This window comes from Microtus ochrogaster, chromosome X (assembly GCF_000317375.1).
Source record: "Microtus ochrogaster isolate Prairie Vole_2 chromosome X, MicOch1.0, whole genome shotgun sequence".
Lineage (NCBI taxonomy): Eukaryota > Metazoa > Chordata > Mammalia > Rodentia > Cricetidae > Microtus > Microtus ochrogaster.
In genome coordinates this window covers 11699131-11724947 of record NC_022026.1, presented here as the reverse complement: position 1 = coordinate 11724947, position 25817 = coordinate 11699131, and the positions used below count along the sequence as shown (strand labels likewise).

General features: G+C 41.1%; 1 protein-coding gene across 1 annotated transcript in view; it reads right to left on the bottom strand.

Annotated features, from left to right (window-relative positions):
• Positions 1-25817, bottom strand: part of LOC101994300 — a 47011-nt gene that overhangs the window by 14652 nt on the left and 6542 nt on the right. Inside the window, exons 2-4 of the mRNA XM_013350480.2 lie at positions 18943-18949; positions 10885-11083; positions 8125-8310 (exon numbers count right to left, since the gene is read on the bottom strand). Coding sequence (XP_013205934.1) covers positions 8125-8310; positions 10885-11083; positions 18943-18949 — 392 coding nt within the window. The remainder of the gene's footprint in view (positions 1-8124; positions 8311-10884; positions 11084-18942; positions 18950-25817) is intronic.

The following is a 25817-nucleotide window of genomic DNA, read 5'->3' as shown; positions in this document are numbered from 1 at the left end:
CTTTAAAAAATATGCTTGTTGTAAAATTTTCATTTATGAAACCATCCATATCTCTTAGTTTTCACACAACATTCTACTATGTGACAACAAAACATAAGTAATGCAATGGTTTGTAACTGAAACTCATTCTTATTTCTGGGATTTTTATCCTTAATCCATGTTCTGTGATTCTAGTATTCACAGAGATGCTTATAGTAGCTTCTATGTCACAACACTTAGTAAGTGTAATTACCAGGGTTGGAGAGATGGCTCAGTATTGTTCTGAGGTCTTATAGCTTCTATTTTTGATTATTAAAGTCAGCTATCAGTCTACTGTAGTGTTTCCTCTAATTCTTTTGCAGCTCTTCATGCTGGTTATTTTGTAGATTTTCTGCCATCTATGTGAATGTATATTCCTTTGTTTTTCTCATGTATAGAACACAAAACATAGCCAGACATAGTGAGTTCAAGACCAGCCTCAGGTACACAGGGAAACTCTGTCTCAAAAAGAAGAATCCAAGACATACATTTAAATTATAGCTTGTAAAAAATGAATATCATGAGCATGTATCCAGATATATTTTACATATGTATACTCCAGTGTCACAAAAGCATGGATCAAAGATTTCCTAGGCTGGGGTGATGGTTCTGTGTTTCAGAGCACTTGTTCTCATAAAGGATCTGGTTCAAATTCCAGTGCCCACATTTTGGCCCACAACTGTTTGTAACCACAGTTCCAGTTGATTTGATAACATTTTTCTGGCCTCTATTGGCAGCACCCATACACACATGCATTTAAATCAATAATCATACATATAAAAATATAAAATCTTCAAAAATTTTCCAAAAGCAAAAATAACATGTCATTTTATAGGCAGCAGTATTTTAAGAGTATAAACCATCTGATATCTATTACTAAACACAAATTTTACCTGTTTTGAACACATTATACATGAAATCATGTAGAGTTTTTGATATATTTAGAGATTTGTTATGTTGTGTGGTTATAGTGTTTAATTTTATTTATTGAAGTGTGTGCTTGTAAGTCTGGTGATATCTTGTGTATTATGTTTGTATTTTTGTTATTATTAATGGCATTTAGTGCCTCTCAGTATGATTTTTGGCTATTTTATTATGCTTTTACAAAAAGTACTCAAATTCAAAATATTAGCTATTTTCATATTTATCTTATTGATTAGCAATATCCATGAAATATTTTCTTTTTTTTAAAGGGAATTCTGACTTCAGAATGAGCAGAGTGAAGCTTGAGATTGTTTTCTTTATTATTTATTATGTATACAACATTCTGCCTCCATGTATGCCCACACGCCAGAGGAGGGCGCCAGATCTCATTACAGATGGTTGTAAGCCACCATGTGGTTGCTGGGAATTGAACTCAGGACCTCTGGAAGAGCAGACGGTGCTCTAAACCACTGAGCCATCTCTCCAGCCCCCATCCATGAAATATTTTCAATGCTAGTACTGTCCTGGAAAAGATTAGAACTAATTCCTGTAATTAAACAAATTTGATTGTTAAAGATCCTGGTGCCCTTTAAGCCAGGGCCTTGTACATACATGCATGACAAACATGACCCCAGAGCTACAGCTCTAGACCTATCTGGAACTCCTTTGCTCCAGGATGCAGTTATAGGCTTGTTTCTAGGTTGAAGGCTGGCTTCAGACCTTCTCACTGTGAAGACTAAGCAACTCCAGGGAGCATTACCTTGTGGTAATCACAGGAGGGCCAGAACATAAGCAAAACCACATGACCACATTAAATTCTCTCCATACATTATGTTGGCTTATATTCCATTTAAAACACATAATGCAAAGCCTAGAGTTGATGATATAAGCAAGAACCAAAGTGTGGGGGATATAAGATGAATATTTGCTTAACATCAGCAATAGTAATACTAATACTTCATATAAAATTTTGCAGATTTGGGGGGGACTCAGATGGTCCAACAGATAAAAACACCTTCTGCCAAGCCTGATGACCTGAGTTTGTTTCTTAAAACCCACATGATTGAAGAAAAAAACTGACTACTAGAAGTTTTTCATTTGGCCTCCACACATGTGCTATGACATGTTGTAAGGAGATTTCCTGTTAGTTCCTGGCTGCTTAGCCCTGAAATAATCACACAGACACTAAATTAAACCACTGTTTGGCCATTAGCACTAACTCCTTATTGGATAACTCTTACATATTAATTTAACCCATCTCCATTAATCTGTGTATCGCCACGTGGCTGTGGCTTATTGGGTAAAGCTCCTGTGTCTGTCTCCAGTGGTGCTACATGGTTTCTCTCTCACTCTGCCCTTCTTTCCCCCAGGATTTAGCTTAGTTTTCTCCACCTAGATTTGTTTCCCTATAGCTATGCTATAGGCCCAAAGAAGTTCCTTTATTTATCAATCGTAATCACAGCATACAGAGGGAAATCCCACATCAATGACATACATGGACCCTCCTACACAAATCTCTAGATACATTATAGTTTTCAAGTCCTTACCTTATAATTGGGGTATAGTTCAGTAAGAGAACATGAACCTAAACTTCAAAACTCTGAGTTTGATTTCTAGCACAAAAGGGCCATACATTAATTCCCCCCTCTCCTAGTGCATTTTAAATTTATTTTTTAATTATGTGTATGTGGGACTGGAGAGATGACCCAATGGTTAAGAGCACTTGCTGCTTTTTTAAGAAACTGAGTTCAGTTCTCAGCACCTACATCAGAGAACTCTCAACTGTCTCAAACTCTAGCTCCAGTGGACCCAGTGTCTCTGATCTTTGTAGGCACCTGCTTTTATATGCACATACCTCTTACACACTAGTACAGCTAATTAAAAATAATAAAAATACAATTTAAAATTATATGTATATACCTGTACTTGAGTGTAGTTCCTGTGTACACCAGAAGAGGGCAATATTCTCCTGGTATTGAAATTACAGGCAACAGTTGCAACAGCTAACCTGCCACTCCAGGCCCACTCTAACCCTCTCCATTCCTGCTGTCTCTTTTTTTCTAATGTTGCATGTACATCCCTCCTTGAAAAGCCATATTTCATCTCTGACCTCAACCATTCCTCACTTCTTGTCACTTATTCTAATATAATACACATATATACATTCCTTAAGTGCATGCATGTGTGTATGCGTGAGTGTGCATACTTTTGGAGGGAGCTTAATAAGTATTTAATAGAAATGGTTATGCAGTTGCATGCATACTATCTTTCTTAACAAACATCTGAAAATCTCTCTGCAAATAGAACATGGATTTCTCTTATTCCATTATTTTTTTCACACTGTACTCCAGGATGACCTGGAACTCACCCTGTAGGCTAAACTTGTCCCAAATTAACAGCAATTCTCCTACCTTAATCTCCCAAGTATTGGACTTATAGGCATGCACAATCATGCCTGAATTTCTTATTTCTTCTAAATGTGAATTCTGTTCAACAGTACTGATTCTGCCCTATTTATGGGTAAAGAATGCATTATGCTGTGCTTTCCAGTTCCCACCTTTTGACTGAGACACAAATTCTCCCAGATGTTGGGTGTATGTGCTGCATAAAGTCACAGTGGAATTGCTGCCAAAGAAATTGCTAGCTGTAGCAGAATATACTATTTCCTCCTGATAAAACCCAGTAACTAGTTAGTGTAGATGAACAATCCAGAATATTTGGAATGGTCATGCCAGCATTAAACATCTCCACATGGCTAGGGAGGCCTACATTGCAACTGCATGTTTCTTCATATTTTCCCTTTGGTCAGTCCTACTTTCTTTACTCAATACTTATGTTGTCAGTGACGGCCTGTATCCAGGGGAACTGAGTTTATCACCTGGTGCTAGTAGTAATCTCAATAAGCACATTATGAGCTATGATTTTGGAGTCTGAGCTGCCTGATGACAAGAAGTGAAAAAGTGTACCACTAAGTGGTTAAGGAAGTGATAATGACAACTAGTGGTGCATCTGTTAAAATTCTCACCAGTGGCAAGCCAAAATAGAATACCAATGGAAGAAAGTTTACTAGCAGGTAAGATCTTCCAAGTTGGCACAATTATTAAGATTGTACAACTGAATAATTGTTACAAGAGGCTATTGACAAATTTCAGACATAATGAAAGACAGTTAAGGCAATATAGGAAGCCAAAGAAGGACCTCATATCTCTGTTGCATAAGACATTGTATGTGTTGGCGTATTTGGTCAGTATGATAAATAACCAGACCATCTCAAGAACAATAGATATAATTTAATAATTGAAAAAGGGGGGAACTCACGCTACAAGAGTGGGAGCATGCACCTACCTACCCCGGTTTTTCTACCTGGGCTCCAGGAGGCCACACCCTAACCAGATGTTTTAAAATTAGCATACAAAGGTTTGACTTTCATTTTGGCATGCTCATACATTGCATTTTTAGAAGTGTGGTACATGTATAAAGCACGATTAATAAAAGCTCATGGTCAGAAATTGAAGTTCAACCTGAAGATTCGAAAAGCAAAACAGCCAGCCAGCCACTGGCTCTTACTTTGACCTCAGTCTGAAATGACATTCCTTCCTCCAGGAATCTCATAATGAGACTGAGACTGAGAGCTGTCTCCTCCCATATTATATTCCTCTCTAGGACTTGGATAGAAGGCATGTACCACTGTCCTTAAAGGCATTCACTGCCCAGTTTCTATGGCAACTAGTTTGGCTACTGGGATTAAAGGTGTGTGTCATTATGGCTACTGAGATTAAAGATGTGTGTTACCACAATCTAGTGTGTAAGGCTGACCAGTGGGGCTGTTTTAATCTCAGATTTTAAGGCAGTCTCTATTAATTAAAATATATTTGAAATACCACTACACTTCCCCCTTTTGTCTAAAAAACTAAAAAAGGCTATAACTAATATAAGAAAACTATATACAATAAGTACAACGACTATATACAATATATACAGGCAATAAATACATCAACAATGTCTAGTCCATTTGCATATGACAAATTCAGAGAAAATATTCCATATCTATTCTATCTTGGTGAGTCCAAAGTCTTATACCTAATTTACTTTTTATCATAACTTGCTTTCTGTGTCTGGTAAACTATAACTATAGCTATCTAATCTTCAACTCCCTCAGAGACCCACGAAGGTAATAATATTAACTGAGTAACAGGAAGTGCAAGCAGCGACTTCTAAAAATGTGAGTAATGACAGAAACAGCTGGCTGCCTGGACAGTTACCCAGTGTTCCTCTGTAACATTGGGCATCCATCTTTGGTCTACAGGCCTAGCATATTTGACAGACTTTTCTGTGAAGCAGGATATTTTGTGTCCTGATTGTCTCATTAGGACAGCATAATGTCAACAGTTGAGGCAGGGGCATTTTCTTGCCTAGTGGCTTACTTTTTCCACAAAGACAGTAAACTCCATGTGAAGTTTCTTCGATGCCCGTTATTTTCTCTGAAGTAGATTGATGTTGCCAGGAGCAAACATATCTCATTGTCATAAAAAAGATGAGCCTATGTTATAAAACATCTTAAATGCCTTATTCTGTAGACCTCTGAAGTGTATGAAGATGACCTATCTATCTAAATTATATCTTGGTTTGACCTTGAAAGCATACCTAACAAAGTGACTACAAGTTTGATTATACTAGGTGATTAACAACTAAGCTATATTTCTTTATTATCCTAAACAATTGATAATAATAATTTTCAAGGACTAGAAATTTGCATTACATTGTTAAATGAACAGTTTAGGTACAACACCTTGAACAAGATTAGAAATGTATGTACAATATGTTTTAACAAAATTAATCTCAAATTTGTATTAATATACAAAATTTGCATATAATATAAGAGAGTAAAACCAATGTAAAGTATTTAAAATTAAAAGTTGCTTTTAAAAAGTAGATTCAATAATCTACTTTTCTATCTTATATCTAGATTCCCTTTTTTTTACTTTCTTTTCTCCTTTTCTCTCTCTCTATCTCTTTCTTTCATTTTTTGAGACAGGGTTTCTCAGTAGCTATGGAGCCCATCCTGGTACTCGCTCTGTAGACCAGGCTGACCTTGAACTCACAGAGATGAGACTGCTTCTGCCTCCCAAGTGCTGGGATTAAAGGTGTGTGCCACTTTGGCTGGCCTTTTTCCCCCTCAAAACAAGATCCTTGAGTCTAATTTCCTTTGTTAGCTTTTTTTAAAAAATATTTATTTACTTATTATGTATACAATATTCAGTTTGTGTGTATGCCTGCAGGCCAGAAGAGGGCACCAGACCTCATTACAGATGGTCGTGAGCCACCATGTGGTTGCTGAGAATTGAACTCAGGACCTTTGGAAGAGCAGTCAGTACTCTTAACCGCTGAACCATCTCTCCAGCCCCCCCCCCTTTGTTAGCTTTTCTCCTAACTATTATCCATAACAGCTTGTAACCAACACGTTAAACAAAAATAAACATCCACAATCCATTGTGTGTGTGGGAATTGTGGGTATAGTTTTTTAAGTTACTTACTGATGATTGTGGATGCTGATAATCTTATGGGGACCCAAAGAAAATTTAGGATCATGGTTCCTGTCCTTACTGGAGTATTATGTGAAGCTGGATCATTTCAGCCAGCAGTCTTGAAGCTGTACTGGATGTAGAACTCAGAGGAAACTGCAACAAATGCACTCTAAAACGTTAGATTACCTGGGTCAACTGCTCCCATTGGAGATTTTTAGGGGGTCTTTCTTGATCAAACCTTATTTTTCTTAACCAAGAATGAATCCATAGCCTCTCACTTCCTATAGAAAGAAAAGCAAAACCTCTTCTCCCAAGTAACATATCTTATCTTTTGACTTAAATTTTGAAGTCAAGGCATTTTGATAAAACCTTATTTTTTTTAACTCAGAATGAGTCCACAGCCTCTCATTTTCTGTGGAAACAAAAGCAAAATCTCTTCTCCAAAGTAACATATCTTTTGACTTAAATTTTGAAGTCAAGGCATTTTCAAAATATATAGGTTGTATTAATCCAGCAGCATAAATATTCAAATGTCTTTTAACAGCTATTGCTCCTTCCTTAGCAGTCAAACAATTTAAAGAGAACACAATAACATACAGTATCCAGATTCTTTGTCTATTTTCCAACTTTACATGGAAGCTAAGCTGGGGCGAATGGAAGCTGGGAGAATTAGTTTTTCTCCCAAACCCAGTTAGGTTTGGGTTCTGGTTTCTAGAGTTGGAGTTCCAATCCCAGCTATAACCTGGGCTGGTTGCTAAAAAGTCTCAGGCAAACAGCATTTTCGTGAACTTGTACCCCAAAGTGTTGGATGCCAAATGAAGCATGATTAATAAAAGCTTAAGGTCAGAAATTGGGGGTCAACCTGAAGATCCAAAAAGCAAAACAGCCAGCCACCAGCTTTCACTTTGACCTCAGTCTAAAATGACGATCCTGCCTCCAGGAATCTCAGAATCAGACTGCATCTGAGAGCTGTCTTCCCCTGTCTTATACATGTATACAATGGACCTCTGTTAGAGTAGTAAAATTTGGCAAACAACTGTTAACAAATAGATACTTTGCAGCATTGTACACTTAAAACATTAAGCACTAGAGAAATAGTAAGAAATAATGACTTTTGTTATACCCTTGAGGGAAAGAAGGTTTTCCATAGGTCGTCCACTCTCTATGCACTTTAATAAGCACTTCTATACTCACCATTTCATATTACTTTTTGATGGTTTTCTCAAACATATCTGCAAAACTCTGTTCCTTAGTTAACTGTTGAAATAAAACTTTGGTGTTCATCAACAAATATTTGGAAATGCATGCTTTTAAGTAGCTTTTAAAAATGAACTATTTCCAAGAATAGTTCCAAGAGCATCTCTCTTAAGGACATGTTAACATCACATCAAACTCGTTTCCTTAAGAATGTGAGATGATTGATTGTAGAAAATCCATAATAAAGGACAGCATGCTTGCCAGTAAAAATCTCCACCCCAAGACAAGCACAAGGCTCAGTCATCCCTTTGACAGAGTAAGAGTCAATACATCCAGCCACTGCATGACAGAACATGCAGTTTTGTTTTGTTTTGCTGAGAAAAGGACTCCATTTAAAGGACTGTGGAGAGCAGGCATCATGTTCATCAACAATGAACTTGTAATAGGGCTTGACATTTACTGAAAGTATGGAAAAGGCTTTCGTAAGTGTAGTGTAGATCTAGAAAAAGCACAGTAACTGATGTAGTTTTTGTTTGACAAAACTTCAGGTGGGTGATGATGATAAAAGTCACCATGCGCTCATCGCTGTTGATGACGAAGATCTTGTTGTCCATGAACATGTAGAAGATCCTGTGCACGATGAACTCTGGGAAGTGTCACCATTAAACAGCTCAGGAAAGAGCATGGGGTTCTGCTGATGGAACAGCTGTGCTCAATCGTTTTTGTGTTTGCTCTGCTGGATTAGGCAGAAATCAACCCAGAAACCTCACCACGTGTGCCTGTATGGAAGTATGTCTGAGATTTCCCAAGAAAAACCACCCTGGGGAGGCCTGGGGGCTGAACAGGAGTCAAGGAAATGTGGAGGGGTGTAGTTAGGGTTAAACCTGCTGCCAGTGGAGTATAAGTAGAAGGTCCTAGTTCTATAGCGGACAATGAGGACTACTGAGAACTCAAGAACAATGGCAATGGGTTTTGATCCTACTGCACGCACTGGCTTTGTAAGAGCCTAGGCAGTTTGGATGCTCAACTTACTAGACCTGGATTGAGGTGGGGGTTCCTTGGACTTCCCATAGGGCAGGGAACCCTGATTGCTCTTCAGGCTGAGGAGGGAGGGGGACTTGATTGGGGGAGGGGGAGGGAAATGGGGGGCGGTGGCGGGGAAGAGAAGGAAATCTTTAATAAATAAATAAATAAACAAGTAAATTAAAAAAAAGAAGGTCCTAGTTCTGCAAACTTAAGGATCCTCCCTAACACACCCCTCCCTACATATCTGATGGCGGAAGATACAAAATAATCCCACACTAGTTCAGAATTACATACAATGAAGGGTTATTTATTTAGGGGAGATTCACAGATCAGTGTCCTAGATCACAGCCCTCTGCACGAACAGGAACAGAGTCTAGCAGCCAGAAGCGAGAGCCGGAAGCAAAGAGAGTGAGCACATGCTTTACAGCTCTGGTTATGGTGTAAGGGACCATGTCCAAGTCCAAGTGGGCTCATATCTTAAAGGCTATTGGCTGAAGGAGCAGAAGGAGCTCCTACAATACATATTCTTGATCTTGAGCCTTCTTGAAAACTCAGCTTTGGCTGCCAGATGAATGAGATAGTGTGAACATGTTTTCCTTCTCCATGTGTCTCTTACCAAGAGAAATACTGGCTCCCTGACTGGAGATCTGGTAGTTTGGCAGCATCAGAAGGAACGACTAAATATCTGGAAACAATATGAAGCCGAATACTCAGAGAGGACTGCACCAGAAGGTGTTACAGCAAGAAGGATTAAATGTCAAGAAAACTCCTAATTTTTTATACATATTGCCCTGAAAGTCTATGAAACGCTGCTCTGTGCAGAGTGAGCTCCCAATAATACAGTTGGTTCTTTGTGGCCAGCAGGAGAAAGTATCAGTTTGCTTGCAAGATAATATAGACGGGGGTCAAGGGTGGGGCATGGGCTATCTTACCACTCCTTCATCATTCTATTGGCAAGTTACAGGCCATAGTCCTGCCTGCACTTCAAAATTCCATCACCATACACTCTGATTTACTGTAGTTTGTCTTTAAAATGTGAAGTTTTTTTTGTTTTAAGTTTGTAGGGTTGAAGATCCACCCAGGGTTTTGCATATTAAGCTACTGTGCTACTAGAGATACATTTTCATTGACTGAGACAGAGTTGCATGTAGCCCAGGCTAGTCTCAAATTTACTATGTAACCAAAGCTTGCCTTGAACTGCCAATGGTTCTCCAAATGCATGAGATTATCATGCCCAATTTATATACTGCTAGGGATCAAACTCAGGACCTTGTGCATACAATGTAGGCAAACTACCAGCTGAACTATATTCGAGCCTAGAATTTGCTTTTTTAATATCTCTATATAATTATTTAACATATATGGCATATATTTCATATATTATACTTTATTTATTTTATATGTAAAACATTTTATTTATATTATATTTTATAACATATATGTATATATGCACACACACATATACACAGACACATATACACAGCGTAGCTCTGGCTGCTCTGGAACTCAGGCTGTAGACCAGACTGGTCTTGAATCTCCCCAGTGCTGGGATTAAAGGTGTGCACCATCACCTGGCTGGAATGGTTCTGTTCTGTTTTCAGGGCTCTTAATTTTTCTGTAAGAGAGAACCTACAAAGCTCATTTGGCCACATGCATGCTTTCCAACACAGTACAACCTGTTGTGACCTCAATACAAACTTCCAAGGTCTCAATTTCCCTAGGGTAACTGAGGCCAGTCTGTGATCTCCCACAGACACCCACAAAGCAAAGTACCAAAGAATGAATCCTGTGTCTCCAGGATGCCAGGCAAGCACTTTGTATAGTCCCAGCAATTTTACTTTTCTGAGATAAGGGTCTTATTCCTCAGGCAGAAGGACCTTAGCTCCTGGCAATCTCCCTCAACCTCTGAAGTACTGGGTTTGATGAAATGAGCTACTACACTCTCCCCACAGCCCTGTGCCAAGAGCCTTGGGAACTCTTCAACGTGCTCCACTAACCTTCTTCCTGGGGTGGCGCCTGAGTTACCAGGCAACCCTGTGAGATAAGATCACACTAGCTCTAATGTCAATCACGTCCCGCCCACACATTCCATCCCTTTCGGGAGTCCAAGGCCCGCCTCCACACCAAGCACTTCCGGTGACGCCTTGGCACTGACAACCTGTGAGCTCAGCAGCTCATGCGAAGCCCAGCGGACCCCGCCGAGAGCCCAGCGACTCTGCACAGGGCCTGGCCACCCCGCGATGAGCACAGCGGAGCAGGGGCAGCGCCATGGACCGGGTGAAGTTGATGAATTCGCAGCTGTCTCTCTGGAGTGTGTGCCTTTGTTCAACACAATAACCCCTGTGCTCTTTCCAGCTCCTCTGTTCTACTTGTGATCCTCTTTCCTCATCCTCCTGATTCAGTGAGATTACAGGACTATTCTTCCAGCCCTATGTAAGTTAAATTTGTTTGTTTGTTTTTTGAGGCAGGGTTTTTCTGTTGTAACATTCTTCCAGGCCTAACATAAGTTAAATTTTTTGTTTGTTTGTTTCTTTGTTTTTCGAGGCAGGGTTTTTCTGTTGTAACATTCTTCCAGGCCTAACATAAGTTAAATTTTTTGTTTGTTTGTTTCTTTGTTTTTCGAGGCAGGGTTTTTCTGTTGTGACCCTGACTGTCCTGGAACTCACTCTGTAGACTAGGCTGGCCATGAACTCACTAAGATCGATCTGCCTCTGTCTCCCAAGTGCTGGGATAAAAGATATAAGCCAGTATGCTTGCTACAAGTTAATGTCTTAAATTTATAGTAGTTCTGCTAAGAGAAAAATCCCACTGGCCAATTTTTGATTAAAATTAAATGTCTTGATAGGCTCAAATAAGTCTTAGGTGAGATTGTTAGTAGGTTCTGCCTAGTTATTAAATGACCATGAAATCAACTTTTGCCTCACTTTCATGTTTGAATTATTTTCCCAGAAAAAGTGGGACAATTAGTTTGTACCACAACAGTGTATTTTTCCTCTTTTTTTGTTTTTGTTCAATAGGTAAGCTTTGCTATCCTTTAATTATGTGTCCTATGATTTGCAAAAAAAAAAAAGCCCAAGCTACATGATTTGAAGAAAGAATGTGAACCCTTGTTAATTCAGAAGCCTTCATGTATTTGCAGAGTACAATCCTGTTCAAGTTAACTGACTTAGAAAATGAAGTGTTTTCTTATTTGATGGCTTTTAGATAGTTGTAACTGAACAAATCAAAGGGCCAGTCCGATTCCTAGGAAGCTGTTTGCCTTGGTGATAGAATTAGATAGCTGGATCAATCTAAAGTCACAATAATTTTTTAAAGCTCAATGACAATTTCATTAAAGTATAAGAGACAAACAACATGACAGACAAGATGTAAGTCTGCACAGGTGCTGTTACCAGACATAGGTGTAACAATAAGGGCCGGCTTGTTGGGGTTTCTGTCCCATCCAGTACCCACAGCCAGTAAGCCCCAAAGAAAATCATACAGAGATCCCTATAAATTATAAAACTGATTGGCCCATTAGCTTAGGCTTCTTATTAGCTCTTATCACTTATATTAACTCATTATTCTGATCTGTTAGCCATGTGGCTCAGTACCTTTTTCAGCTGGGTAGGTTACATGCTGCTTCTTAGGTGGTCTGGGCAGGAGTGGGAGGAATGGGCTTCCTCTTTTCCCACATTCTCCTGTTCTCATCTCCCCGCCTCTACTTCCTGTCTGGTTGACCCACCTCTACTTCCTGCCTGGTCAATCAGCATTTTATTAAAATACATGATTGACAGAATACAGATAATTCTCCTGCACCACATAGGGGTTGCAGTATTAGCCTCTAGGCTAGTCTCTGCTTGATCCCCTTGGAGATCAAACCATCTTTCCACAGGGGTCACTTAAGATCACCCCAAAACACAGATATTTACATTATGACTCATAATAGTAGCAAAGTTACAGTTCTAAAGTAGTAACAAAAGAATTTCATGGTTGGAGGTCAGCACAACATGAGGAACTGTCTTAAAGGGTCACAGCATTAGGAAGGTGGAGAACCACTGCTCTAGGGTCTTGACTGAGTTCATCTACTCTACCAATTAAAGAATGAAAAGACAGGGATATTCTTTTTTTAAAGATTTATTTATTTATTTATTTATTAAGCAGACAATGTACTGTTGGCAAGGAAGGCACCAGGTCTCATTACAGATGGTTGTGAGTCACCATGTGGTTGCTGGGAATTGAACTCAGGACCTCTGGAAGAGCAACCAGTGCTCTTACCCTCTGAGCCATCTCTCCAGCCCCGACAGGGATATTCTGAAGCACAACAGGTAGCAGTAGGAGAAATCCCAAACACAGGAGACACAATCAGTAAAGAAAGCTTTTATTAGGGGTGAGAATACTAAACCTCAAGGCACAGAGAAAAAGACCCTCTGCAAAGTAGAGGAATACATGGGGAGCTGAAACCTGGTCTCTTCTGGAGGGCTGAGGTTCTAATCGTCTTTGAGGAGAAGTCTTCCTATAACAATTTAGATTTGGTCACCCTAAGCAAAGACAGAGAAGCTGATAGGGCCACAAATTTGGAGTAAACACATTCAGGTCTGACCTTGAACTTGTCCTCCCCTGATCCACTTGGCCTTTGTTTTAAGCTTCCAGGCTTTTGTCACAGTCATAATCTTGTCTCTTCTTCTGTCCTTACCTATCATGATGAGAAAGTCCTCTTTGGCCTTCCATGGGCAACCATTGTCTGATTTTCAGTTGTGTTAAGCATTTGTCTACCATAGAAACTGCCCCTCCACCAAGTGAGTGGAAGGCCTGAACATTCTTTCCTTTCTCACAGAGACATTGGAATTCATAGGCTCCCTCACTGGGAAGGGAAGGCATTCTTTCTGCTCATCTATCAGTGGAGACATGACTTGGGCCTCATCGGTACATGATTAGAAGTGTGATGTGGGGGTCATTGGAGAAGTGTTAAAAAATAGGAACTGGAGGAGATGTGTCAGGCTCTAAAGTGCTTGTTGCTCAAACATGAGGAGCTGAGTTCAGATCACCAGCATCCAACTGCTGTGGAATAATCTTTCCGTATGCTGTGAAAATATGTTGCTCTCATTGTAAGTAAAAAGCTGATTGGCCAATCGCTAGGCAGGATTTTTGGGCAGAGAGAGTCCTGTGAAGATGAAGGGCAGAGTCTGGGAAGTCTCGGGAGATGCAAAGAGAAGCAAGATGAACATGCTGTGTTGAAAGAAGGTACAGTTATGTGACAGAGGGTAGATAAGAAATATGGGTTAACTTAAAATGTAAGAAGAGTTAGCTAGTAACAAGCCTGAACTGTAGCTCAAGCATTTATAATTAATAGTAAGTCTCTGAATGATTATTTGGGAGCCACTGCCAAGACACAGAGAAACTCTGCCTACACCCACATCAAAAGCTAGGTGTGGCACCATGTACCCATAATCTTAACACTAGGGAAACAGAGACAGGAGGATCCCTAGGGTTGCAGGCCAAACAGTCTAGCTGAATTGGTGAGTTTCAAGTTCAATGACAGACTTTGTCTCAAAAATATAAGGTGAAGAGTTCTGGAGGAGGATACCCCATGTGGATCTCTAGTCTTTGTAAGACACACACACATATGTAAGTAAAATAAAGCAGATATTTGAAAATATAAACCAATATAAGATAAAGAAGAATGTCACCCAGGATGGCCAATTTAAGAAGTTACTTTTTTTTCTTCAAGTCTTGTCCATACAGGAATAGTGGTATAGCTTAATGGTAAAGCATTGTCTACCACATGTACACACCTCAGGACTGATCCTCAGTACTGAAAAAAGAATAGTTCATTTAGATCAGTGTTTCTCAACCTTTGGGTCATGACCCCTTTAGCGATCTTTTCACAGGGGTCACATATCTGATATCTTACATATCAAATATTTACAAGTCATAACTAATAAAAATTACAGTTATGAAGTAGAAACGAAAATAATTTTATGGTTGGGGGTCAACACAACATGAGGAACTGTATTAAAAGGATCACAGCAATAACAAGGTTGAGAACTACTGATTTCGATATTAAAACACATAACTATGATGGGACCTATATATAGGTCAAATTTGTTTAAAAAATTCTAATTTACAGGTCAGTGAGATGGCTCAGTGGGGAGAGGTGCTTGTCTCCAAGTCTGACAATCTGGGTGCAATCCCTGCCACCCACATGGTGGAAGGAGAGAACTTAGAAGTTGTGTTTTGACCTCCATGTACAGTTCTTGCCTCATATTCTAAATAAATAAATGTAATTTTAAAACTGAAATAATGTAAAATGATGTATAGTTGTTAGGAACATAAGTGAAATCATTTTATGTAACATGAAAACCATTTTATGTGGCTTGGAATAATATAATTGTATGTAACACTAAAGTTGTCTCAACATACCCCAAGACCAAGTTCTCAGCACAAAGGAGATTTATTTGTCGCAGAGGGCTAGAAGGCAGAGAATAGGAGACAAAGACAGGAGACAGAGGATGAAGGAGAGGGGAAGGAGAGCAAGGGAGAGGGCAAAGGGGTATTTGGGGCAGGGCTGGGGGTTGTGTGGCACTGGAGGATGGAGAACTGGACTGGATAAAGGACTATCTATGGATAGAGAGGAGACACACATGGGCATGGCACATGAATAGCAGTTTAAAAAAGTAAAGGGGGTGCCAGGTGGTGGTAGCACACACCTTTACTCCCAGCACAGGAGGCAGAGACAAGAGGATCTCTGAGTTTGAGGCTACAGAGATAGCTCCAGGACAGCAAAGGTTATACAGAGAAACCCTGTCTCGAAAACCAAAAACCAACATAGAGGGAAAAGGAGAAACCCAGTGTTAGGAAGAGATGTTTAATTTTAATCGGGCATGTTAATTAGGTGAGCCGAAGGGGGCTTTTGGTTGCTGGACTTTGTCGGGGTCTGGTGTCAGCCCATATTTCTATATTTACAAATTTTACCCCCGATATTACTGTCCCACCTTATTATACTTCTTTAAATTCTATTTTTTATTTCTGAGCGCTCATGCTCATACTCAGGTATCCACCTGTGGTGAAATTTTCTCTCGTGGGTTCCTCACATTCTCCTCTGTACTTCTGGTCACTTCTCCAGCATTTCTCAGGGTTCAGCAGTCAGCCCCACCTTGTAGGTGCCATTATGTCGGGGTCCAACTCCAACATAAACTGTCCCTCTGGACAGGCATGGAGGCATGGGAATAATTGAGACACAGTTCACACAGCAATATCGGAAGGAAGTCTCCGGGTTCATTCGAATCCTGAAGATCACCTGTATTTAGTCTCCAAACATCTTTTATCTCTCAAGGTAAACTGAGGGGGGAAGTTCATTAGCATTCTGTTTCCGGGGTAGCAGGACTAAAGTCATGCCTGCAGCTCTGTCACTAGCTTGGAATTAACACCTTTTCCCAGGCGATCTCTATAATTACAAAGGAGCAGCACAACATCAGCATCCTGAGCTCAGGAGACAGCCAGTCTGAAGATGCTTTCAGCACCTCAGCTGCTACTGTGGCTTGAGAGCCTCGCTGCTGATACAATGCAGAAGTATGTGGCCTATATAATATTGTCCCACAGGAATTCAGTACTTTGATAGGTGGACCTTGGAAGTTAGCCACAGGAGGAGGAAGTGGCCAAATAAGGAAGTAGACCTTGGTGGCTAGATTTAGGAATATAATCTAATGGTTTTTAGCAAAGCAGAGGGAATGGGAGAGAAGGGCAAGGCCTGCCAGAGCCTTGCTTGCCCACTGGAGCTAGTCAGAGTCCATTCTGTAATGCTTGCAAGACTGAATGAACCAGCCACAGGACTGCTCTGAGTTGATCCAAATCTACATGTTAGATGTGTTAATGAACCTCTGGAATATTAATGAGCCAACCCCAAACTAGCTCCAATATGCTGATGAATCAGCCCTAAACTTTGAGCCTTGATAATGTAAAGCTAACACCTGTTGGAACAATACAAATATTAAATTCTGAGTTAGTCTTGTATTCTGCTACATTACAGAAGGTGTTTATCAGCTGTAGGAGTTTCCTGGTAGAATTTTTGGGGTGGTTTATGTATGCTATCATATCATCTGTGAATGGCAAAAGTTTGACTTCTTCCTTTCCAATTTGTATCCCCTTAATCTCCTTTTGTTTTCTTATTGTTCTAGCTAGAACATCAAGCACAATGTTGAATAGATATGGAAAGAGTGGACAGCTTTGTCTTCTTCCTGATTTTAGTGAGTTCCTGAGTTTCCATTTAATTTGATGTTGGCTGTCAACTTTTATTATGTTTAGATATGTTCCTTGTATCCCTGATTTCTCCAAGACCTTTGTCATGAAGGGGTGTTGGATTTTGTCAAATACTTTTTCAGCATCTAATGAGACAATCATATGTTTTTTTTCTTTCAGTTTATTTATATAGTGGATTACATTGATAGATTTTTTTTGTATGTTGAACCATTCCTGCAGCCGACTTGATCATGGTGGATGATTGTTTTGATATCTCCTTGGATTCAATTTGCCAGTATTTTTGCATCAATGTTCATGAGGGAGATTGGTGTGTAATTCTTATTCTTGGTTGAGTCTTTATGTGGTTTCGATATCAGGGTAACTGTAGTCTCATAGAAAGAGTTTGGCAATGTTCCTTTTGTTTCTGTTATGTGGAATAAGTTGAGGAGTATAGGTATTAGCTCTTCTTTGAAGTTCTGTTAGAATTCTGTGCTAAAACTATTGGTTCTTGGGCTTCTTTTGGTTGGGATGCTTTTGATGACAGCTTCTATTTCTTTTGTAGGTTATAGGTCTATTTAAATTCTTCATCTGATTTTGATTTTATTTTGGTATATGGTACCTATCCAGAAAATTGTCCATTTCTTCTATATTTTCTAATTTTATGAAGTACAGGTTTTTGTAGTATGACCTAATGATTCTCTGAATTTCCTCAGTGTCTGTTGTTTTCATTTCTGATTTTGTTAATTTGGATGTTCTCTCTCTACCTTTTGGTTAGTTTGGATAAGGGTTTGTTTTGAAAGACCGTCAGAGAGGACCTTTTTCTCCGATGAAGACCCCAGAACCAGGACACTCCGAGACCAGGCCACAGGATGCAATTAGCAAGAGGTTTATTGAGTAAACACAGGTACCTGTGGGCAGCAAAGTCTTTCGGAGGACTTTGCGCACCTGCTAACTGGAGGGCGGGCTTTTTATAGGGAAGAGTTTACAGAAGCAAAACAAAAGCATGGTTATTGGTTGATCGGAATGAGGCGGGGGCATGAATGGTTTCCTCTCTCAGCATGGATGTTTGGCAATAGTCATCCTGTTCCTATCTTTATAGATATCCTGTTTTGCAGTCAACCTGCTTTGTTGATATGCTATCTTATTGACATTCTGCCTTGCAGTCTCCCTATCTCAAGACATCCTGCTCTCTCAAGCACATGGGATGTTCTTACGAGAGCAGGCTGGCTGCTGATCCGGAGAATTTTTTAAAGCAAACAGGACTTTCCCCCGGGAGCATGCTAGCTGCGGGTTTTGAGGAGGGGGTCTGTAGGGTCTTTCAGGGGGTCTGTAGGGTCTTTCAGTTTATCTTGTTGATTTTCTCAAAGAACCAGCTCTTTTTTCATTGATTTTTTTGTATTGTTTTCTTTGTTTTTATTTTATTGATTTCAGCCCCCAATTTGATTATTTCCTGTTGTCTACTCCTGGATGAGTCTGATTATTTTGTTGTTGTTGTTCTAGAGCTTTCTTTTTTTATTGTATGAATTAATTCACTTTGTGGGGACAGTGACATGGATTGCCTTCCAGATCATTAAAAGTGGCCTAGAGGCTAAGCCTACAGACACTGGAATTCCAAATGTAAAGAGTTTATTATCTGTCTTCTTTAGTCAATAATAGAACTCACTGTGCAAGAATTTAGGCAAGAAATAGTTGAAGTAAAATAGTATTTCTTTTTTTTTAATTTTTTTTAAATTTATTTATTTATTAAAGATTTCTGTCTCTTCCCCGCCACCGCCTCCCATTTCCCTCCCCCTCCTCCAATTAAGTCCCCCCCCCCAAAATAGTATTTCTTAAACACCAGGGCCTCCATCAGCCACTGGGCATTTCTCAGCCACGTGACAGGCAGCGGACTCACTCAGGTCTTTTGGTCTCTTCCCTTTCAGTCAGTAGCTCAAAGGGAGGCCAAGGTCAATGGGTTCTGACAGCCTGCCACTACAAATGCTACTAGAATCCCATGCAAAACTGACAGACACTCCGGCACAAACCACTGCTAAACGTTCTCGGCTGTTTGGGAAAGCATTTCTGACATTTTAATATCAGCTCAACAGTCACCTTGTGCTGAAGATCTCACGTACACAAACTCACATCACAGCTTCTGCCAAGGCGAAGAGTTACTAGTCACCTAACTGGAAAGTATCTGCCGCTTCATCAAACAGTAACTACCACAAAAGGAACAGAGGGAAAGGACTTCAAAACTCACTAAAAAGTTGGACAATTTAATGCAGAAACTGCCAAAGTCTTAGTGTTTAATAATTAAAACAACTGACCAAGATGTAAAGATACCAAGTTTGAGAAACTGGGGGTGTTGGGGGGACACTGTATGGACTATGCAGGCTGTGATAAAATGCATGCTTTATAAACCTGTTGACACATAATAGTTTTAGAAAGCCACTTGGTTTTCTCTTGGCTTGGGAAAAACGACGTTCTGGATTCACTGTGAGTATCAGCAGCCTTCAACTCTTCTGCGCAGTAGGAATCTAGTTTTTGCCTTCCAGTTCTTCCACTCCAGCCTGGGACATGAGGTCAGAGATATTTTTCTCCACGTTGTCAATGCGACTGCTCATGTTATCGATCCTTCCAATGATCTGGTTGGACATGACCTAAAACTTGTCTTGCATCTGCCGCAGGAGCATCTCCAGCACCAAGGTGATGTCCTGCATGGTCTTGGGGTTCGTCTTGGCCATCTCCCTGGTTCCCAGCTTGGCGGCGATGTCTCTGAACCGTCACCTACATTCATTTCTCCACTTTCTGTATGTAGGCAGTTAGTGCTATGAACTTTCCTTTTAGCACTGCTTTCAGAGTGTCCCAAAAGATGCTCAATCATACTACAAGGGCATCTGTTCAACTATGTTCATAGCAGCATTATTTGTAATAGCCAGAACCTGGAAACAACTTAAATGCCCCTCAACTGAAGAATGAATAAAGGAAATGTGGTACATTTACATAATGGAGTACTACTCAATGGTAAATACAATGACATCTTGAAATTTTCATGCAAATAGATGGAACTAGAAAAAACCGTCCTGAGTGAGGTAAGCCAGACCCAGAAAGATGAACATGGGATGTATAGGGCACTCAAGTTTACCCCTCCTCCCAGGGTTCATATCAAGGATAGCTTGAAGTTTCTGGCAAAACATCTTGTTTGTTCCTGTGCTCACTCTGCCCACCCTGGTGGTTAGGTACAGGGGAGTTGTTTGCTCTGTCTTGAGCCTGGTAATTTGCCACCTGCCATTGGGATGGCCACTGGTATATGGATGGCAGTTAGGTATATAAGGCTTTCTCTAAGCTTGAATAAATGTCATTCTGCATTCTCTCTTCATGAATGACCCACGTCTCTTGTGTTCTTTGATCTCCAGTCCCTTTCCTGACTCGCAAACTGTCCTGTTGCACAGACACTACAGTTGGAGGCCACCAGCGAGATCAGGAAGTAGGGACTCCTGAGAGATCGCCCTCAGAAGGCTGGCCAGCAGGTAAGATATTGATGGTGAGGGTGAATTGAAGACGGGTGCTAGTAATTCTGTTTAAGTATTGACTGACCAGTTGATAGTTCTTTTCATGAAACAAGGTCTATTAAAACCAAGACAGCACAAGAGTTCATTAAGACAGTTTTAGAATTTAGTCCCTGTTTTCCATAAGCAGGGGGTTTTAATATTCTTGATTGGAAGCAGGTAAAAGCTGACCTTCATAAAGCTTTAAAAGAGCGAGGACTGGAAGAATTTCCCAAACAACGTTTTTGTTATAGTGTTTAGTCAAAGATGCTTTCCTCACTGATAATGTAAAAGTGACAGAACAATTAGAGAATTTGATCAAAACCTTTGAGGAGATTCAGAATGAAGTATCTGTGAAGTCTATTAAGAGCTTTGAGGAGGGGGAAGTTAAAAGTACTGAAAGGGATACAGAAGAGGAAGAAAAGACTTTAGAAAGGGAGATTGTACTGTTAAAACAGTTGGAAGAGAGAAAAGGAAGGAAGCAAACAGAGATGTGTCCATAAGACCCCCGTGGCAAAATTCATTACTTGCTGCTTCAAATTCTTTTGCTGCTGCCTCTGCCCCTATTGACATAGAGGCGGAAATTCGAGAAATCCAGGAGAGACTAAGTAATCTAAGTAAAGAGAGGCAAATTTATTTTGTTGTGGAGGTTATTGGTCTGCAAGGACAGCAAATCAGGCAGCATAATACTTTGGCCTTTAGAGACATTAAATAATTAAAAGAAGAAATTATGGCCTGTGGCACTCATGCCTCCTTTACTGTGGCTTTAAAGAAATCCTTTGTGGAAGACAACCTTACACCCAGTAATTGGATGCAGCTTTGCAGAGCCAAGAGATCAGATGGGCACAGGTAAAGAATCCTCTGTTTCTGATGCTGGTGGGATTGGATAGCTCTGGGTGGCCCTATTTCTTATCTACCAATTTTGGCACTGGTAAACCCGCTGTGCCTTTGGATACAACCCAAAATAATATCATGAGGATTTAGAATTTAGCTGAAGTTCTGTGATTTGAGAAAATTAGGAACCTCATGAGCCTACCTCCATTGCTGCAAGTGATTGCCTTGTGATCAACAATGCCTCAGTGGCAGGTCTCAAGGTATACTTTATTAGCAGAATTCACCCAGCGGCTCCAGTCAGTGGTTGCTGGCCTGGGCCCTTAAGTTATGATTGAAGCCTTTCCATCCTATGGGCTGAGTGCATTACCACCTCCCCCTGGACTCTTAATTTGTCCCAGACAGATCTATGGTGGTAGGATCTCAAGCCACCAGCCAAAAATCAATCCAAGGACAGCAGGCATTTTCATTACTGTAACCCCATGCAACATGCTGTACTGTCTGCTTTTGAAGATTGGGGGCCTCAAGCTTGTCTTGATTTTGCACTCTGAGGATTCATCAAAATGGAAAAGATAAAAATTGTACTTTCCGGGCAGAAGTTTGTGTCACCCCCCCCCTTTTTTTTTTACTGTTGCTGATCATCCTGCTGATATTTCTGGAGTTTTAAACTGTTCTGAGTAGGTTGGTCAACTGAAGAGTTACTGGGATTCTGAGTAGCTGGCTGTGGTGGTCTGAGTGCCAAGGATTGTTCTTCTACCTGTAAACACATCCCATGATGATCCTGCATCCTGCATCGAGCAAGAATATATTTTGGCTGTGGCTTCCATGGCAGCTACGGCTGCTGCAGTTGTCAGTCAGTTGCTACTGCTAGCATGGTGGATACCTTATTGGGGCAGGTCACAAATACCTTGGCCACTCAAAATGATAGTAATAGCTATATTCACAAAGGAATAGTGCAGTTAAATTTGCAACTGGTTGTGGTTCAAGAAGAAATAGACTTACTCAGGGAAACTCATATGCTATCCTGTTCCCCTTCATTTCATTACATGTGTGTTACCACTGCTAAGGTTACAAGCTTAAAGGATGCAGTGAAAATGCTTAATGCTGCTATTCGCGGACCCTGGAGTGCACAATTTCTTAATCTTATGCACAAATTGGCTCATCAGATTATTCTAGTTAATAATACCAGAGTTCCCCTCACCAGTGCTGAGACCTTACTTAAGGGGCTCCAACTTGTGGGCAGACCCATTAAGGATTGGACAGGCACAGCTTCCTTAGGAATGCTTATGTGTGCTGGAGCCTTTATCATCTTCATGTTTTTATAGAGCCAGAGCCAGAGGCAAGTTCAGGTCAATTTCACCACTCGGCAAGTCCTCTTAGCTATTGCTCTGGAGGATCTTTCAGTGCAAATCTGGCTGAACGTGGCGATGGGTGACTAGTGAGCCAATGATGGGAAAGGTTTTTGGGGGGCTGCCCCAACCTAAGACAGGAAATATGTTTTGACCTGGTTGCTTTTCTATGACAGGCAAGGGGTGTTGCCTGATGTCCACTGCACCTAAGACAGGCTTAGTTATGTAATTTATAATAAAGGGGGACCTGTAGGGCCCACAGCTCTACCCCTCCTCCCACGGTTCATATTGAGAGTAGCTTGAAGTTTCTGGCAAAACATCTTGTTTGTTCCTGTCTGCCCACACTGGTAGTTAGCTACAGAGGAGTTATTTGCTCAGTTTTGAGTCTGGTAATTTCCCAGCTTCCTGGAGGTTTCCACTGTGCAGCAGTTAGGTATATAAGGCTTTCTCTAAGCTTGAATAAATGGCATTCTGCATTCTCTCTTCACAAATGACCCACATTCCTTGTGTTCTTTAATCTCTAGCCCTATGCCCAACTTGTAAACTGTCCCATAGCGCAGGCGCTACAGGTATGTACCCACTCAATAGGTGAATACTAGCTGTAAAGCAAAGGATAACGAGCCTATAGTCCACAGTGCAGAGAGGCTAAATACAAGGAGAACCCTAAGAGAAACATACATAGATTCCTCCTGGGAAAGGGAAATAGACAAGGTCTCCTGAGAAAATTGGGAGCGTGGGGGTGGGGGGAGAAGGGAAGGTGGAAAGGGAGGAGGAGGAGGAGAGAAGGGGCGGGAGGAGGAGAACATGAGGGAACTGGATGGTAGAGGTGGGGGAAGGACAGAGAGGGAGAACAAGGAAAGAGATGTCTTTATTGAGGGAATCATTATGGGGCTAGCAAGAAACCTGGCACAGAGAAATTCCCAGGAATTCACAACAATGACCCCAGCTAAGACCCTAAGCAATAGTGGAGAGGGTGCCTGGACTGGCCTTGCCCTGTAGTCAGACTGATGAATATCCAGCAACTTATAGAAGCAGATGCAGAGAACCAAAGCAGAACATTGGACTGAACTCCCAAAGTCCATTTGAAGAGAAGGGGGAGTGAGAGTATGAACAAAAAGGTCAAGACCATGATGGGTTCACCCACTGAGACAGCGTATCTGAGCTAATGGGAGCCCATTGAGTCCAGTCAGACAGCGAGGGAACCAGCATAGGAGTAAACTAGGCCCTCCAAATGTGGGTGACAGTTGTTTGTCTGGGACAGACTGCGAGGCTACTTGTTACAAGGAGCGGGGCCCCTTGTTTATCCCTGCTGCCCAGCTAACTTAGCCCCCGAAATAACCACACAGAAACTGTATTAATTAAATCACTGCCTGGCTCATTAGCTCTAGTTTCTTATTGGCGAATTTTTACATCTTAATTTAACCCATTTTTATTAATCTGTGTATTGCCACGTGACTGTGGCTTCCCAGCAAGATTCTAACCAGCGTCCATCTCAGGCAGAAGATCCATTGCGTCTCTCTGACTCTGCCTTCTTCCCAGCATTCAGTTCTGTCTTCTCCACCTACCTAAGTTCTGCCCTATCAGGTCCAAAGCAGTTTCTTTATTCATTATCCAATAAAAACAACACATAAAAAAACCTCATATACCAGCCACTGACAGTGGCACCAAGATTTGTCCCTACTGCTTGTTCTGGCTTTTTGGAACCCATTTTCTCTGGAGGGATATCTTGCTCAGTCTAGCTATAGTAGGGGGTGGAGGGGCTGGGTCCTGCCTCAAAGCAATGTGCTAGACTTTGTTGACTCCTCTTGGAAAGCCTTACATTCTCTGATGACTGGATGGGGATGGGATGGAGTGGGAGGAACGGGGAGGGAGCAGGAGATGGAGTTGGAAGAACAGACCCTATAGGCACAAGTAAAGTCTACATTAGTCAGAAGAACCTGACAATATATTGAATCTAGGTACACAAACCCCCACAAACATCAGCTGAAAAAACCCTACTTGACCAAAAAACCAGCCAATTAACAAAACACTGGGCTATTCAAGCCAAAAGGCAATAAATGGAACAGATAACAAAGGAACAAGAGACCCATACTACACAGACCAGGCTGGCCCCAAATGCAGAGATCTGCCTGCCTCTTCTTCCCTAATGCTGGGATTAAAGGCCTATGACACTATGCCCACAGTCCTTTGAAATCTTCATCCTCATGTATCCACCTCCTAAGTGCTAACTTGGGCCACATTACTGGTGATCTCTCACTGTGTGTGTGTGTGTGTGTGTGTGTGTGTGTGTGTGTGTGTGCGCACGCGTGTGCTGCAGCCAGTGCAGCCTGGATACGAAGACTGGCGGGGGTGCAGGGATTGACACACAGAGGCTTCTTTTCAGTTGGAAGAACAGCAACCTTTATTTTGCCCAGCAACCTTTTATACCTCTTCTCCTTCTGCGGCCAGAAAGAACACAAACATCCTTGTCAATTACAGACCACAAGGAAGTTCTGCTGTCTGTCAGGGGGAGTGAGGGCAGCTAGATCATAACAACTCCGCCCCCGTATTTATTTTATAATACCTTGCCTGTCATGGGGAATAGCCCTCTAATATTCCCTGTCTTAGGTGGCATCCTGCCCTCAAAGTATAGCCCATCTGTGGCTACCCAGACACATAGCCCTAAACCAAGTATCCCCAGGACTGACAGTGCCAAGGAGCCAGACCAGCGCTGGAACCATCTAGCATGCACTAACTGGGTGGTAAAATTAACAAAAGCAGTATTCGAAACCCTCTCATATGATGGTTGAGTTTCATAACAGTAGCAGAAGCATGCATTACAGTGCCATGAGTATATACAGTGCCACATATAACATGATTAATTGTTGAAAAGTCTAAAGATAGTCCACTTGTTCCTGAACCAGAGCCACTTGTTGGTTTAAGGTTAATATGCCCAACTGAATATGTCCAAAGCGTTGTTGACTCTTTTCAGCAAGCTGGTTGACAGTCTCAGCCGTCTGCACAGTCTGTGAGATAGTTAGTCCGGCAGCAGTAGCTGTGGTGGCAAAGCCACCAGATGCCTCTAGCCCCACCCGCACTCACTCTGGATCCAAACTGCTGAATGGAGTGGAGCAGAACTCAGGGAAGCAGGCTCTCTGCTCCTGCTCCCGAATCATTGAATGAGCCCCACTTTAACAATCTTTTAGGGAGTTTGGGCATGGTCA